This window comes from Antechinus flavipes, chromosome 1 (assembly GCF_016432865.1).
Source record: "Antechinus flavipes isolate AdamAnt ecotype Samford, QLD, Australia chromosome 1, AdamAnt_v2, whole genome shotgun sequence".
In the NCBI taxonomy this organism is placed as follows: Eukaryota; Metazoa; Chordata; class Mammalia; order Dasyuromorphia; family Dasyuridae; genus Antechinus; species Antechinus flavipes.
The window spans coordinates 211396497-211413578 of NC_067398.1; the positions used below are offsets into that span (position 1 = coordinate 211396497).

The following is a 17082-nucleotide window of genomic DNA, read 5'->3' on the forward strand; positions in this document are numbered from 1 at the left end:
ATTACTTTGATTTAAAGGACTTTTTTCCAACCCAAAAAGCCAAAATAAAGACAGGTAAAGAAAACTGACTTCTCAACTTAGGTCATGTTGCACTGAAGTTCTCAGAAGAGTTTGGGACATAGACTGTTGCCAATGTGACTCAGATCTGGTGTGGCTTTATCACTGTACCTGAAACAGAGTGAACACAGAAGAGACCCCAAGCTCATTTGTTGGAGCTGGGACAAAAGGGCAGGAGGAAGGTGTCATACCTTCTTAGAGCTCATGCTGTGAGGGGACTGACACTTCATCTTTGGAAGCAGCAGGAAGAAATGGGGTGGAGGTGGGAAAGCCAAGTCAATAATTCTTTACACTTTACCACAGCTTGCCCAGAATCAATTCTTTGATGATAATCTCATTGATTAACTGATGACTATCCTTTATGATATTACCTATGTTGCTAGGTATCTTGCAAAGCAGCCAAAAATCAATAAAGATCCTAGGAATTTTATTTCTTTTCTTGCCTGAGATTCTGGGATCTGGATTTGGATACTTTTCCATTTCAGCGAGTTTTTTTTAATCTTTCAGGAAAGGGAAAAGGGGGGTGGGGTGGTGAGTTAGAGAAGGGAATAGCTGACTAGTAAGCTTTAAGCCCTAGAACACAAAAGTGCTGTTCAGTTTTGGAGAGCGAGAGAAACTTCTGGGACAGTGATGAATTTTACTTATTCTCTATTTTGGTGCTTTCTTGTATGCTTCCTAGCCTTAGTGTCTCCGCCATTTTCATTTTTGGCTACTTTATGAAGTGGGTTACTAAAAAAATATTAATTGTCCTGATTTGTTCATTATGTGAATAGGATAAAATAGAGAAGGAACTTATGGATAATTAATTATGATATTCAATTGACTGGAGATTAAGGATACAGTCTTAATTTGGGTACCCTTAGTTTGGTAATCAATCTAGGAGTTAGGGGCTGAGAGAAGTTTAGATTCAGAATCCGCGATTTAAGCTTTCTAGGGCTGCAGAGAAAAGAAGCCACACTGAACTAATAATACCTTTGCCCTAAACTAAAACCTTCAAGAGCTATTCTTATTATCTCCAAAATGGAGATGTCACTTTGTATCAAGGGCCTTTGGATTTTTCTCCATCCTGATGTTCCTCCTTCAAGGGAGATATTGTAGTCCAGAACTTGGAAGTTGATGGCCATGAATGGGCCCCCAAGGGGTGGAAAAAAAATCTGTGTGCTCAGCACTATGCTAAGCACTTTACCAATATTCTTTCACTTGATCCTCCAACCCTAAGTAAATAGTTATCCTCATTTTACAGAAGGGGGAAAACTGAAATAAGGGTTAAGTGACCTACAGAATGTCACATTCTGAGATCATATTTGGGTCATCCTGACTTAGGCTCTGTGCTCTATCCCCAGCTGCTCCAAATCTATAATATATCCTCTTATTTTATATTTAAATAACCCCAAAAAGTAGAATTAGTTTTCAATGCAATTTTATTTGCATAATTCAAGAAGTATACAGAGTATAGTTATTAACCATAAACTATCACAAGATACTTCCAGATTCCTGGCAAACTATCAGCCCGATTGCATACCACAATTCAGGATTCTTTTTCTTTAGGGAGTGTTACCCCTTCTAGCAAGGGATATTCAGAGGGAGAAATTGGTCCTATAATCCAACCAGAAGGCATATCATCTTCTAAGAAACAAAACAATTCTTCTATATTTTTCTGGGCTTGGGTCAATTTAAACTGGCTCTGGATTAGATGACGTTTGTCTAGATCACCAAACCCATTACTTATGGCAAAAGTGGTATGAAGATCCTGCATATCAAAACAGGCTTGTTGGAGCTTGTCTTGTAGGCTGTTTGGGAGACCTTGGATTTTTGGCATGAGGTCCATGAAGGCAGAATGTAATTTTAGGGCAATGTTACTGGACATACCCAGAGTCCGGGTTTCCAGGAGCTGCAAAAGATTATAATTATTAATCATTCTAACAAATTTTATTTTTATGATATATATATATATATATATATATATATAAATACACACATACATATTTAATATTTTATTTTATAATAACTTTATATTGACAGAATCCATGCCAGGGTAATTTTTTTTTTTTACAACATTATTCCTTGCACTTGCTTCTGTTCAGATTTTTCCCCTCCCTCCCTCCACCCCCTCCCCTAGATGGCAAGCAGTCCTATATATCTAACATAAATTTTAGATTTCTGAAAATGGAGCCATTAATAGTGTCCTTAGCCTTCTACCACCTCTTTCATTGCTTTTTATGTAGATTAAGATGTATACATGTGTACACATATCTAGTATGCAATTAGAAATAGTTAACATTTTAAAAAAAAGTCCTGGGGAGAATCGGACTCCATTTAAATTTCTACTCTTATTTACTCCTTATGCAACTGTGGGCAAGAAAGTTTGTACCTCAATCCTCATCTGCAAAAATAAATTAGATGAATTCTAAAATTTTTGCCAAAGAACTTTTTTAGGTTAACATTCCTGTTATAATAATAACACCATTCCTTTAGTCACTCAGGTTCAAAAGTCATTTTAGGATTGGGGGAAAAAAATACAGCAAAAGGAAAAAGCAGTTTCCAAAAATCAGACAAGGATCTTTTTATTCTATTATCCTGCTTTAGTACCTTGTCAGCTAGACTATATCAATACCCACTTCATCCCCCAAATGATTTTCTTAGTCTTCTTTCCTTTACAGCAAAACCAAAGTTTTTTTTTTTTTGTTTGTTTTTGTTTTTGTTTTTGGGGGAGGGGAAGGTTGGTGGCAATTAGGCTTGACCAGGATCATCCAGCTAGTTAGTATTTGAGGATGGATTTGAATCCAGCTTTCTTGACTCTAGGGGCTGTGCTCTATCCACTGTATCACCTAGTTACTTTTCTTAATGTTTCTTAATGTACTGTTCTGATGGATAGCTAGAACTAGCATGATGTGATAAGTGCTAGGCTTCAGGTGTTGATATCCTATTTCTACCTGCTCTTAATATCAGCTATTTGCTATCTTCCTCCTTTGCTTTGGGCTCTGAGGGTTCTGTGGAGGTCAAATTTCTCTTTTGAGGCATTTTCTTCCCATCACATAATCCATTTGGCTTCAGGAACCTATGCTTGTTCAGGATCAGAAAGATGCCTTACACCTGGGATACCTCTTCAGAACATAAATACAGTTTTCCTTCAGAGGTACATTTGGTCTTCTGATACTTCCTCCACCGCTAAATTACAAAATTACTGAATTTTAAAGTCATAATCCAGCTGCTTAGATAATACCAACATCTCAGTATCTTTCAAGTCATTATATTGAGGATTACTTTCTTTCCCCTGCTCAATTTACCCTTTCAGGTCTAGTAGAAGTTACTATCCTTTATGAAATCTTCCCTGATTAATCTTAAAACTTGTGTTATATTTTTGTATTCCTAATACCTATGAAGTCTACAGAAGCCATGAGTAACTATCCTGATATAAATCACAGGTATGCCTACAAAGAGTATTTGTCTATTGAAATTTCAGATAAAAGGTTCAGAAGAGCTAAGATAGTTAATTACCAGTAACTTGTACATTAAAGTTCTATTAGTGTTGAGGTTTCAGGATTCTTAAGTTACCTTGAACTCTTAAGAGCACAGTGCCATTTTTTTCCTTCATGCCCCGCAACTTGTTTGTTACAGTTACCTCTAGTTAGGATAGTAACTAAGGCCTATGATATGTATAGGTTCCTTAAACCCTTGAGTTTTAAAGAAAATCACTTAAAAAGGTACTATAACAGCTTTTTATGTTTATTAGGTACACACTATATTGTCTACGAATTCATCTTAAATCTCTTGTATTTTCTATTAAAATTACATATTTGTTTAAGGACTTATATGGTAGCAAATATTACTCTTCTAGTTAACCTTAGTTTTCAGCCTTACATTAACCTTAATTCCTCATTCTCCCCCTACCTTTATAACTACTTGTTGAGTCTTATGGATTCTATATTTTTTTCATTTTTTTCTATTCACGTGGTTTCCACTTTGGTTCAGAGTTTTGTTGCCTCACTCAGACTATTATGATAGCTTCTTGTGATTCCTGACCTTATTTTTCTTGTGATCATTTTTCACAAGTTAACCAGAGAAATCTTTCTGAAGCAGAAATCTGTCAAATTCTTACTTGGGAACTTTCCATGGTTTCTTGTAGAATTTTTTAATAGTTCATTTTCTATTTTTCTAGGTGTTTTTTCTTCCTCCTCTTTTTTCCCCTCACTACTTGCTTACACCCCTCCTGCCCCCAGTTTACCCTAGAAGGGTAAAATAGTCATTGAAAAAAATCCACCTATCACCCTCTGAAAGATACCCCAAAATGAAAACTCCAAGGAATATTGTAGCTAAACTTCAGAATTATCAGCTCAAGGAGAAAATACTACAACCAGCCAGAAAAAATTCAAATATCAAGGAGCCACAAACATGATTACTCAGAACTTAGTAGCTTCCACTTTAAAAGATCAAAGAGGGCAAAGGAGCTTGGACTGTAGCCAAGAATCTTGTCCAGCAAAATTAAGTTATCTTTCAGGGAGAAAAATGAATATTCAATGAAATAGGGGATTTTCATTTATTTTTGATGAAAAGACTGGAGAACAGAAAATTTAACCTTCAAATACAGAACTCAAAAGAAGTACAAAAAGAAAGAAAAAAAAGTTTTTTTAAAGGTTAAAATGTTTACATCCTACATAGGAAGACAATATGCTTAACTCTTGAGAACTGTATCTATGTTAGGGGTATATTTAGAGAATAAAGGTATAATTTGACTTTACTGTCATAATATACAAAAGAAACTAGGGGTAGAAAGGAGATTGTACTGGAAGGATGAAAATGGAGGTAAAATGGGGTAAATTAATATCACATGAAGAAGCAAAAAAAAGACCTATTATAGTTGAGGGAAAGAAGAGAGGGGGATGAATATTGTGACATTAATGTCCCATGTGTCTATAAAACCAATACCTGTGTATCATCAGCATTTTCAGATTGGCTCTTGCTCCACTCGATCCACAGCTCAAATAGTGCCTTATGGCAATTCTTCTGATCCCCAGAATCTTGCATGCTTTGATAAGTCTGATGGAACAAAGCATTTAGAAAGCTTAAATATATATTTCTACCTTATGGATGCTGTTCTTCAGAATCGAAGATGATGAATTATTCAAGGAGTCAAATATATAATTCCTTCCATGTAATTAGAAGATAGCCTCATATATAGGCCATATAGAAAGATAATTATAATGGAAAGGCTTACAGTTAAACAGGATCTAAAAATGAGCTTGCTTCTACTGCTTTAACATCCCTCATGACCCACATACAACCACCCCTGCACTTTCTGATCTATCTTGCTACTTCTAGCAAAGTAATGACTTGCCAGTGAGCTTAACACCTAAATTCAATAGTAACCAAAGCTTGTATAATTTCAGGCAACAGTGAGAGGCAACATCCCCGACATAGGGCATAAATTCTGATCAGAGCTAAATCTTTCTAATATGATCAGTGCTGGACATTGTTCTTTTATATTAATGGTGATCTTCAAATACATTCAGAATGTTGAGAGGCATTAAGATCACGTCAGATGAACAATGTTTAGAGTAGGAAATTTTAAGGCAGGGTGATGATAGCCATCTTCAATAATTTAATGAATTAATGGCAAGAGGTTGGATTTTTTTCCTATTGTTCCTAGTAGGAAAGATGAGGGGCTGAGCCTAGTGGTAAAGTGGAGGAGGGTTCAGGAGAACCCGAGCAGCCAAAGGCAGGTTTAGGTTATACAAAGGAATTATGTGAAAGGTGTTGGGGAGGGAAGGGGGCAATTTACTAGTGATGAGAGTGCCCTAACACTGAGCTGTCTTGAGAAATAATGGATGGGTGGTTCTTTACTAGATCATAAAACAGCAGTTGGAGAGGGACCTACTTATCAAATGGTTCCTATATTCAGAGGTATTGGTTGAGTACATGGCTTTATGACAGGTAGTCTCCCACCTAGAGTCTAACATACTGTTAGGAAAGAACTGACTGGTTTTAGAAGTAACCGCATAGAAAATCTTACCAATTCAATTGTTTCATAGAGCTGGTACAAGAATTTTCTAATGTTGTTCCTAGCACTTCTGATATTTTCTTTAAGAGTCTTATATGTCTGTGGCTGAAGATTGCTTGGCAGAGAACCTGGCAATATGAAACAGTCTTCGTCTTTTCCAGAATCTTCTCCATAATAATCTTCGTCTTCCTTTGAAGATTCTGGGATATTAGCTATATTAAAATTTTAAAGAACAATAATCCTATTAGAATAGCACACTTAAATTATTAAACATTTACTAAGCACCTACTGTGCCAGGGACTATGCTAAGGACTGGGGTACAAGAGACAGCAAAAAATTGTAAGATCCTAATGGGGAGAAACTATCTAATGGGAGAAACAACAACAAAAAAAAATTGCAAAGCAAGGTATATGTAAGGTAAAACATAACTGAGGGAAAGCACTAAAATTCGAAGGAGTTAAGGACCAATAGTGAGCCCATTTTAGATACTTTGACAATCCATAGGATATTCCCTTTCTTTCTATTGTGAAGAAAGTTGAACTATGCCTACATGACCAAATGCATAAGGACTTTCAGTTTTCCTTGAAAAAAGGCATGGGCAGTAGAATCATACAACAGGACCATATTCTTAGAACTAAATATATAACAGTTATAAGTCTGTTACACTCTTAAACAAACTTATATGCCAGGGATTAGTAGCATCTTTATATTTAAAAGAAACTAGATGACTAAGTCAGGGGTTATATCAGGAAGTGGTCTAAATAGGAATTAGACAGATTATTGTACATTTTAGTACAGTACTAAATAAGGGAGAATAAAAGAATTATATCTAGTTTTATAGTCACTGACCCATATTCAGTGAGAGTGGAAGGTATTTATCAATAGCCCCTTTTAATTCTTCTAGTGTTCTTTTCTCCTCTTGGATTTCAGTTAGGAGTCTCTCTTCCTCAGACGCATGGCTTTTGTCATCTTCCTTGTTCAAGGCACCATTACTGGTATTCATTAACGAATCAATTTCTTTTGATGATTGGGTCTTGTCAAATATAGTCTCTTTATATGAATACGGTTTCTAAAAAACAAAAATTTATGATTTTTTTAGGCTCTTAACATGCTTTGTTACCATTCTGCTTTGTAGCTTCTCAGATCTCAAACATGTATTAGTACATATTATGTTTTAACCAAAGGCAAAGAAAAGAGTTCAGATTAGACTAAGTATGGAAGTAGATATTAGATGGTAGCCAAAAAAAGACAAACTAAGGTAAATCTATTATGAAAACTTAGGTTTGGTGGTGATGTTAGAGAAACATGGTATTCAGGGAAAAGGGAAGAATAAGTTTGGGGTGAGAGGAGTAGAAGAGACTCCAGATAGGGTGGCAGTGTGGGCAATGCCATTTGAAACTGATAAAGGGGCAGCAGGAACAAAGCACTATTCCTTTTGAAAGAACCCTCCCTTCTTTGGTAGAAAGAACTAGCTGGTCCTTCATGATCTTGTTGGTGCCTTTGCTTGTAATTATTTTTTCTTGTCGATGCAGCTGGGTGTCTAAGCCTGAAGTCAGAAGACTTTGAGTTCCCTCAAATGAGGATAAAAAAAAACACAAAACACAAAACACAAAACACAAAACACAAAACACAAAACACAAAACACAAAACACAAAACACAAAACACAAAACACAAAACACAAAACACAAAACACAAAACACAAAACACAAAACACAAAACACAAAACAAACACAAAACACAAAACACAAAACACAAAACACAAAACACAAAACACAAAACACACAAAACACAAAACACAAAACACAAAACACAAAACACAAAACACAAAACACAAAACACAAAACACAAAACACAAAACATCACCTACTTCACTGGTTTTTGTGAGGCTCAGATGGGGTATTATTTGTAAAAATCACCTGGTCACACATATAGTTACTTAATAAATGCTAACTTCATTTTCTCTGTAACCCTCCCCAAAACAGATTTGAATGTTTTGGTCAATTATTACCAAGGACAAGCTGTGGACTCCCCTTTATGAAAGAAAACTTGATATTTTACTTGTTACGCAGATTTATCTTGTCAGTATGTTTTGCCTATGGATAATGCATAGGTTGAACACTCCCTAGATTTTATACCAGATTCAAGTGTATTATTTTTTTATCTGTTAGCTTTGGTTATGTATTCATTCTTTTATATAATCTTTTCACAGGCTCTTTACTTTGCCCTTAGTTTTCCATCTTTGGTATAGATACTATTTATATAGGCAAATTAGTTCCCCTTCAAAAACTCAATTTAAAAAAAAGGGGGGGGGGAATTTGGGGATAGCTAGGTGGAACAGTAGATAGAGCACCAGCCCTGAAGTCAGGACAGCCAGACAAAACACTTCCTAGCTTTGTGACCCTGGGTAAGTCACTTAACCTCTGGGGGGAGGAAGGAGAGGAGAAAAGGAATTTATATAGATTCCTTCTCCACTCTCTCTGATTACTTATAAATGCAAACTCTTGAATCCACACTTGAATTTAAAAGAAAATAGTTTAAATGTTTAGAAGTTCAGGCTATATCTAGTAGAAAGCCTGTAAAAGGCCACTATGGACTATGTTCAACACATGTAAGTTTTCTTAGTTCTTTCTTATAATGCCAAGCTCTAATAGGATTCTATAAATTAAGACATTTGAGATATTAGGCCCAGGATTGGACTGTTATCATAGGAGAAAAAGAATTAGCTTAAACTGTTAGTAGAAATTACCTCCTGTTGTACTGGTTCCTGTGGCGTGCTCATTCTTTCTTCTTTGATTGACTCACTTGAAACTGAAAATAATGGCATTATTAGTTAAAAAAAAAAAAACCCAAAAAACCAAAGGTCTTGATGGTCATAGCCTCCAATAAGATAAGCTTAGTACCAATAGTAACAAGTCTTTGGGACAAGAACAAAGAAATTACCCCTGTAATTTCCTTCTGTCTTAAAAGAAGATAAGTTCAAAAGAAGTTTCTATTACAAAAGAAATGACTACCTTGAATTCAAAGGTTGATTATTCTAAAGTTTTTACCATTAAGATGTTTAATAATTCAATAATAAATAAGTATAATAATAAATGATATTACATTATTAATTTAATAATTTATAATAATAAAATATATTAAATTAATAATTTAATAATAACCTCTTTAGGTTATTTATAGCAATAACTCCATATTCAGGATCTCAACTCAGTGCTATTTTAAGGCATCTGTTTTTTACTTTCTATTATTTGGAACACATACAAATATGTATTCTAAAGTATCATGCTATGTTAGAAAGGACATTGCATTTGGAATCAGAGGAATTGGGTTCAACTCCTGCTCTACTATCTTCTACCTATGTGATCTTAGAGAAACACTTTCCTATTCTGTGAGCTCAACTCAAATAACTTGTAAAAAGAGGGAGAGGAGGTAGGAGAGATGATCTGATCCCCTTCCAGATCCAAATACAATGATCTATTCTCCAGCCTTAGATTCACTATAAACATAATCAAAGGTCTTAAAGTCCCAGCTGAAATTCTGATATGATTAGAATATTGTAGGTCATAGTCATTATCTTGGAAAGAATACTATATCATTACTGCCAACAAAAGGAAACCTGATATTTTAATATATTTAGGTCTAGCACTTTGAGAGTGACTATTTCTCTCAGAGAACAGGGATCCTAGGCTATATCAACTTGAGGGTGAGAGGGGAAAAAAAAAACAACTGATTTCCAACATCAAAACAGTTATTTTGGCCCAACGTTGGAAATAAGAGCTTTCAACTAAATCTGGGTCAAAGCTCAGAGGTTCTAGGGTTACCAAGAGCGATACTATAATACCACTTCATTCTAGTGAAACAAAGCAAATGCTGTAGGCATTCCAGGCAAATGTTGTAATTCCAAGTTCAAGATTTAACCCATTAAACAGGCAGTACTATTTTACTTGGTCAATTTAAAATATGCCAGTAAACAGGAATACCTCCTCATTCAAGAGTTTTTACTAAATTCATCAGGGCCACTTCCATTCAAAGCAGTGTTAACTTACTTTTGGAATTCAGCTTAGCCACAATATGTTTTGCATCACTTAGCATCAAATCAGAGACAATCTTCTTCATTGGGGATGGACTTGTTGTGGTTCCTGAAATATGGAAAGTCTTATTCCCAATAGCATATGTATGATCCATGGAAAGCTCCTTTGGGCCAGTAGTAGTTTTATGATTAATGCTATATCCAGACAATTTTTCTTCACATTCTAATCTAAAGGGAAAATATGACTAATTACATGAATCTCAAGACTTCACATTTTATTGGATAAAAGTACTCTGGGAAATTCCATCTTGGCAGAACACACGTTGCCTTACAGTATAATGATTAAGAGTTAGAACACCTGAGGTTGAGGTCTGCCATGGTTGTAGACCTTTTAAAGAACTTAGTTTTTAGATGGTGCAGTTGGATCGAGTTCCAGACCTAAAGTCAGGAATACCCGTATAAAATCAATCCTCAACTGGATTAACAGTTTATCCTAGTTAAGTTGACCTTAATTACCTTATCTGTAAAATGAGCTGAAGAAAATGGAAAACTATTTTAGGATTTCAGCCAAGAATATCTCAAATGGGATGAAAGAATTGAACATAACTGAAAAATGCAGAAAAAAGCAACAATCTTGTTATTTGGTTAAGATGAGGAATACTAAGTAGCACACAGACCATTGAGGACCAAGTGAAATTAACATGTAAAAAGCAGAGCAAATTATCCAAGCTATCCAAAAAATGTGAACAAATGAAGCCTTATTTTTAAGTGCTAGTCAAAAACAGGAAGGTGAGGAAGAAGCCTGTCAATATCCAAGAAATATATAATATCAGTTTTGTCCCTCTCTTCTTTAGGACTTGCTTCTTAAGGAGAAGAGCCTCCCTGCTCCTCCATATTTCACCACCCCTTTTAACCTACAGTCATATAGGAGCATAACAGTGTTAACTGACACCATATGTAACTTGTGGTCTGACAGTAGTTTTTTGGGGACCAAAGAAAAGGAAACATTCACATAGAATCATATTAAGAAATCTTCTCTTCCCCCCCACAAATCCAAGAAATCTTCTACCTTGTCTGAAATAGTAATACAAAAAAAACAAAACAAAACAAAACAAATTAACATGAATTTATATATTAGTGCCATTTCCTTGTCATTTGAAGATGCAAATAATCCTGAGGAATACCAGCTCACTTTCAAGAGTGCTGTAAGGAAAGAGGTCAGTTTAGAGCTTGTTCAAGGATGGAGTAAATCAAGAAAAGGTTACAAGAACAATTATAGCAAGTGTAATGAGAATGATGCTCTTTTATGCCATTAATGAGATGGCAAGCTTGAAAGGGAAAAGACCTGTATCTACTCCAGTATTAGAAATTGTGTACTCCCATGTTTTCTTTTCACTTAGACATCACCAGCATTTTAGAAATTTAGTTCATTTGCAAAGCAATTGATATTAGTATAGACCATTTCCAAATCAGATCTTACTTTCCTTCTGTGAAATACAAGGGGAGAATTGAAAGACTAGCTCATAAGTACCAATTTTCACTCAACTCCCCAGTTTTCTAAGCTGCCAAATTCAGTTCAAAGACATATCCTCTGGAAGTCACATCAGACTTTTGTTAGCTGAGATTATTTCTGATAGAGTCTTAAGATGCTTGAATTTCATAGTTTAAATAAAGGCAAGTGGAGGAATTGATTTTCTCCCAGGAAAAAAATTTGTTACCTCTTAACCTCCATTTCCCCATCTGTAGAACCAACTTCATGGTGTTGTTGTAAAGATCAAATTTAATATATATAAAGATCAAACCCTTAAGAGCTGTCTACATATCATTATCTTCCTTCATCACATCTAATTGGGACAGGGAGTTTGGAGAGGAAGAGATGGAATCAAAGTACACTGTTAGTAGCAGTCTCTAGGCCTAAAGCTCTAATATAGACTGACAGAACTAGCTGGTCTCTGTCACTATCTGCACCAAAACACACGATATTGAATCCCAAGCCCTCCCTCAGCACACCATCTCTCATTCACCCCATTTACCTAGTGACGACCTTTTGAGGATACAACCACAAAAGCTAGTTTGGCTATCTTATATATATACACTTTGATGGGAATGGGAGTCAAACCTTTAACATTGACAGATGAAGCTAATAAACAATCACCAAATTAATTTCTACTCCTGTGGCCAATGATATCTATGAGGTGGGTGGCTGAATTAGGAAAGAGTCAGTTAACTTGAAAGGTTCTACATTAATTCTCACACCTGTAATTCTTACTGACTTCATAACCTTTCTGATTTTTTAGTATGTGTTTTTTAAAATAAAATTATCTTCCACGTTTTTATAATCTTCTTCATAAGCCTAGTTGAATTATTTTTATTAATGTATAAATAAATTGGAATTTAAAAGATTTTCATAGTGTTCTTACCTTATAAACAGTCATTTGGAGAATAGGACTATTTCACTTAAGTGTAGATAAAGAGATAGATAAGAAGCTACAAGTTTATCCACTTACTAATCATTTATTAAGTGCAACACTGTGGGGATAGGGAATGAAAAAACTAAAGAAGGATAATAAGGTCAAGAGGAATTTCACTAGGATTAACGATCCTTTCTTCTTTCCTTTCCTATAAGGATCTGATCAGCCAGGTGGTCCATCTGTCTTAGTAAGCTCTTCTTGATCAATGGTTTCCTCTATCTACATTGTTATCTAAGTGATTCATCCTATCATTGATGTGGTTTGGTAAAAATTGGTGCTGTAATAGTATCTCTGAGTAAATAATAGAAAACTATTGAAATGAAAAAGGTTAAGGGAAACTATGCTGGTGTGTGTGTATGTTTTCAACTATAGGAAACTATGTTGTATATATTTATACAAATAAATCTATGTAAAATAAATATAAGAGAACATTGTGGGATGTTATTTGAAGCTGGAAGGGAAATTAAGATTGGCCTAATATTCTGTGTGGTGCTAGACCTGGATGCTAATGTGGATTTTTAGGGGTATAAATAATGAGTAAGTATATTTCAGATTGGAGCAACACGCGGTGGAAAGGCAGACAGGTGAGGAAGCATAAGGAGGACAGTATCTGAAATCCTGAATGTGTATAGGGAGTAAAGTATAATACTTCTGGAAAGGTAGGTAGGAACCAAGAAGTGAAGGGTTTTAAGTACCAGACAGAGAAGTTTCTATTTGAACCTGTGGGTCATAAGAAGAAGTCACTAGTATTTATTGAATTGGGAAGTGACATGGTTAAATATTTGCTTTAGGAAAATAATTTTGGCAATTCAGTTATGTAGAGAATTATATAGAGGAGATGTTGGAAGGTATGAATCTAATTAGGATGCTACTGTAATAGTACAGATGAGAAATGTTGAAGGCCTGAACTAGAATTGTAGTACTGTGACTAGAGAAGAAAGGAGAAGTGCAACCTATAAAAGATGGTGGTGTTCTTAGTAAAATTAAGAAAGTTCTGAAGTATTAAGCTCTGGGGGAAAGATAATGAGTTCTATTTTAGTGTATATTGAGGTCCATGTAGAATAATCAGTTTGATATGTTCATTATGCAGTTGGTGATAATAGGATCAGAGTTCAGAAGAAAGATAAGAAGGAAATAAGGTAGGGATCTGGAGTCACCTAGAGAGATAATGACCAAATTTTTAGCAACTGGTGATGAGGTGTATTAGTTTCTAGTCCTATAATCCCCATCAACTGATAAGAGGTGAAGTTTGGAATTTTGTCAAGATCATAAACATTAATTAAAGAGAATATATTGGCTGAGACTAGAATAATAAAATTTGACATTTATGTATCATGCTGTGACTTATAAATTGCTTTTTATAAATTCTCATGTATGAACATAATAATTATGAAGTAGGGAAGTTATTATTATGACTATTTTTAGAGATAAAAAACAGAGACAAAGTGACATAGAGTAGCTCTTTTGTGATATATGAAATAAACTGGTTTTTCAACAAGCCATTTGAAGGAAATTTTTAAGAGTTGACCAGTTATATAGATTGTATTAGAATCTAAAACTGAAAGTTTCCATATATTGATAATAATAATTTAAGACCTGAATGAAGCTGGACATAATGGAAGAGAAAATATTCTCTCACCAAAAGCTATTTGGAAAGATAAAAAAATATAGACACATATACACATGTGTGCATAGATTTAATACATATGGTATTTTGTCTATAAATATACATACATACATATATATATAAACATACAGTATAACATTTACTTTGAAGTAAAAGGTATTCCCTAATTTTTCATCCTGGACTATATTTGTGTGATGTTACCAAAAAGTTTAGTTGGGCATTCAGCTGAAATTCATATTCTTTTGTGACATTAAGGAAGTTGGCCGAGGATCATTTGATTCTTCTGAGACATATTGACAGATACTGAGATATTTGAAAACTAGGAACTTCTGAATTGTGTGGTAGATTAATGTCAACTACTCAGATACTGAAATGGATCTGTGATCTCATTTGTTACAAGTCTCCTCAAACAGTTTTGATTACAACATATCTAGGCCTACCCATCTTGTATCATTTTTGTCCATCTCATCTCTTCCCATAAGTTAGTCACAGATACTCTTTTTCACTTTCTCCAGACATTTCAAAGTCATGTTACCAGTAGATTTTTATGACTGTCCACCTGTTTATCTCCTTTTCTCATTGGTTATATGTAATAGTTTGTGGACACCCACTATGACCTTTTTGGTTGTCATCTGAAAAATTCATTTTGAGTTACTTGGAGATAGCAGTAGTCTATGCTTTAATGTCATATAGCAATACCAGTAGGATGTTGGTATTAAAAAAAAAAGATGGGACTTTGCATTGGGTCAGTATAAGAGCACTGCAATTTCCCAAAGGCCTTTTCTTCCCTGAGGTACAACTCTGAACCCAGAACATTGTCCATCTGTACTGTCTGTCTTAGATATATACATATTGATGGGCAAATTCTTTAAGATGTCCATCCAAATGTATGTTGTGATCTGGATAATCAACATTGAAATATAAAACATTCGATCTGCCCAACTCTTTTGAGTGAACACAGATCTCTTCCAGGAGGCTCTTCAATGTTCAGGGGTTTGATGCCGTTAGCACAATGTCAACCCCAAAAAGTCCTATCTGGAGGAGAGCACCATCCACAGGACTATGTGTTCTATCTCAAGGGAGAGGATCCTTGCTGAGCATACATTTCCCTAATTTATACCTTGCCTGATGTTTATCATGAGGGAAGTGTTAAGAGAAGAAGTATTCAGAATTTTTCCTTATTATTTAATTTATTTTTGAGGCAATTGAGGTTGTGACTTGCCCAGAATCACAAATCTAGTAAGTATTTGAGGTTAGATTTGAACTCAAGTCCTAATGATTCCAAGGCTGGTGCTTTATCATCCACTGTGCTACCTATCTTCTTGTAAATAGGTTTTAGAATATATATTTTTTGAGAGATCTTAAATAATTTTGATACATAAAAGAAGCCTGTAACATGTTTTCTTCTCTTAAATCAAATACTTTTTTATAGTCAACAAACAGTAAACACAATGTGATGTTAGTATTATCAACACTGGCAGATATGGTCCATTGTTGAATTTCACTTATGAAAGCCTCCTTGTTTTCTATCAATCCCTTCATTGAGGATGTCCTTGATTTGTATATAAATGACTGATAAAGATTTTGTATAGATGGGAGAATTGGCATAAAGGCCATAGTTACTGATATGTGTTGTAGCCTTTTTTCCATAATAATAATAGGTGAAATACTTTTTTATATAACTTTATTAGTTCCCCATCTTCAGATATATATCATTTCTTTAATGCTTTCATAATTGTATAATCTCCAGCATAGTTCACCTTTAAATAACTTTGCCTAATGTAATTGCTTTTTCTATTTTTGTTCCCCATAGTACTATATCTGCCTCTTCTATAAGCACATATAGTGTTGTAGTCGTATGATTCAAGTGTGGTAAAAAACACTTTGATAGAGAAAAGTTTCTCTTAATAATTTTTGCAAATATTTTCCATTTTTACCTTATAGTCTTCCTTCACTTTTCATCATTAAGTGCCCTTAGGAAGATGTTTCTCAATTAGATTTTAGCAAGCTTTCTTTAAACTGGTTTTCTCTTCCACTACTTCTCTTTGCTTTAAGTGATCCTATCTGTAATTATTCATTATCTTCCTACTAGGATTTTGCAAGTGGGTTTATATTATAATCTAGTATTGTCTTTCACAGCATCTTTCTCCCTTACATCCAATAAATTGATGATCTAATGGTACACAGCCTACTTGGGCTTAATTCAAACTACAACAATCAGAAGTCTTTTCTTATCTGCTAAAATCTATTTCATTTATTTTTATATTATCTTTTTTAAAAATGAAAAATAGTGTTCATATCAAAGCTTCAGGCTTTTGTATGATTTGTATGTCTGTGGATTTTCTCACTCTTCTTCCTACACCATGCTTTCATATCTATCTCTATCTACACTTATATCTATGTCTGCATCTATATATCTTTCTATCTCTTCCTCCATCTTCATATTTCTTCACTATGCAATGAAATCACAAAATAGCACAATATGTGATAATTTAATTTGGAGTCTCAAAGTTCTTCACAGAACTTTTAACTTCTTTATCCTTAGTCACTAATATTTGTAAATCATCTTTATTTTCACAGTATTCTTTCTGCAATTACTTAGTGTTAAAATTCATTATTATCAATTGTGGTATGTTTTATGGTATGCTTATCAAATATACCGTCAAGTACTGTTTCTACTTGCCTTTGGGTGTACAATAAAATCTACTTTGCCAACTTCTTTCTTTGCCTCTCCAAAGAGTACCTGGGACCCATCCTTAACATTTTACAACTGCCTTTCTTCTGGTTTCATTTATAACAAGACAATCAAAATAGATTTACTTTAGCTCCTCCAGCTACATGTCTATCTGTGGTCATTTTACAAAGATCTTGCATTTAGAGTAAGAGTAGTCAAAGATA

General features: G+C 34.5%; 1 protein-coding gene across 1 annotated transcript; it reads right to left on the reverse strand.

Moving 5' to 3' along the window:
• Positions 1–1460: 1460 nt before the first annotated feature.
• Positions 1461–12158, reverse strand: LOC127560851 (perilipin-3-like). The gene is made up of 7 exons (XM_051995749.1): positions 12120–12158; positions 10103–10314; positions 8803–8864; positions 6905–7124; positions 6068–6267; positions 4984–5094; positions 1461–1948 (listed from the first exon to the last, which is right to left on the reverse strand). The coding sequence occupies exons 2-7, from the start codon at positions 10239–10241 to the stop codon at positions 1586–1588; spliced, it is 1095 nt and encodes a 364-aa protein (XP_051851709.1). The 5' UTR covers positions 10242–10314; positions 12120–12158; the 3' UTR covers positions 1461–1585.
• Between the last annotated feature and the right edge of the window lie 4924 nt (positions 12159–17082).

Coding starts and splice junctions, on each gene's coding strand:
- LOC127560851 (XM_051995749.1), bottom strand. CDS start 10,241: ATGGATCATACATATGCTATTGGGAATAAGACTTTCCATATTTCAGGA. Junction 8,865..10,102: donor GGCTAAGCTGAATTCCAAAA/GTAAGTTAACAC, acceptor CATTATTTTCAG/TTTCAAGTGAGTCAATCAAA. Junction 6,268..6,904: donor TCCACTCTCACTGAATATGG/GTCAGTGACTAT, acceptor ATTTTAATATAG/CTAATATCCCAGAATCTTCA.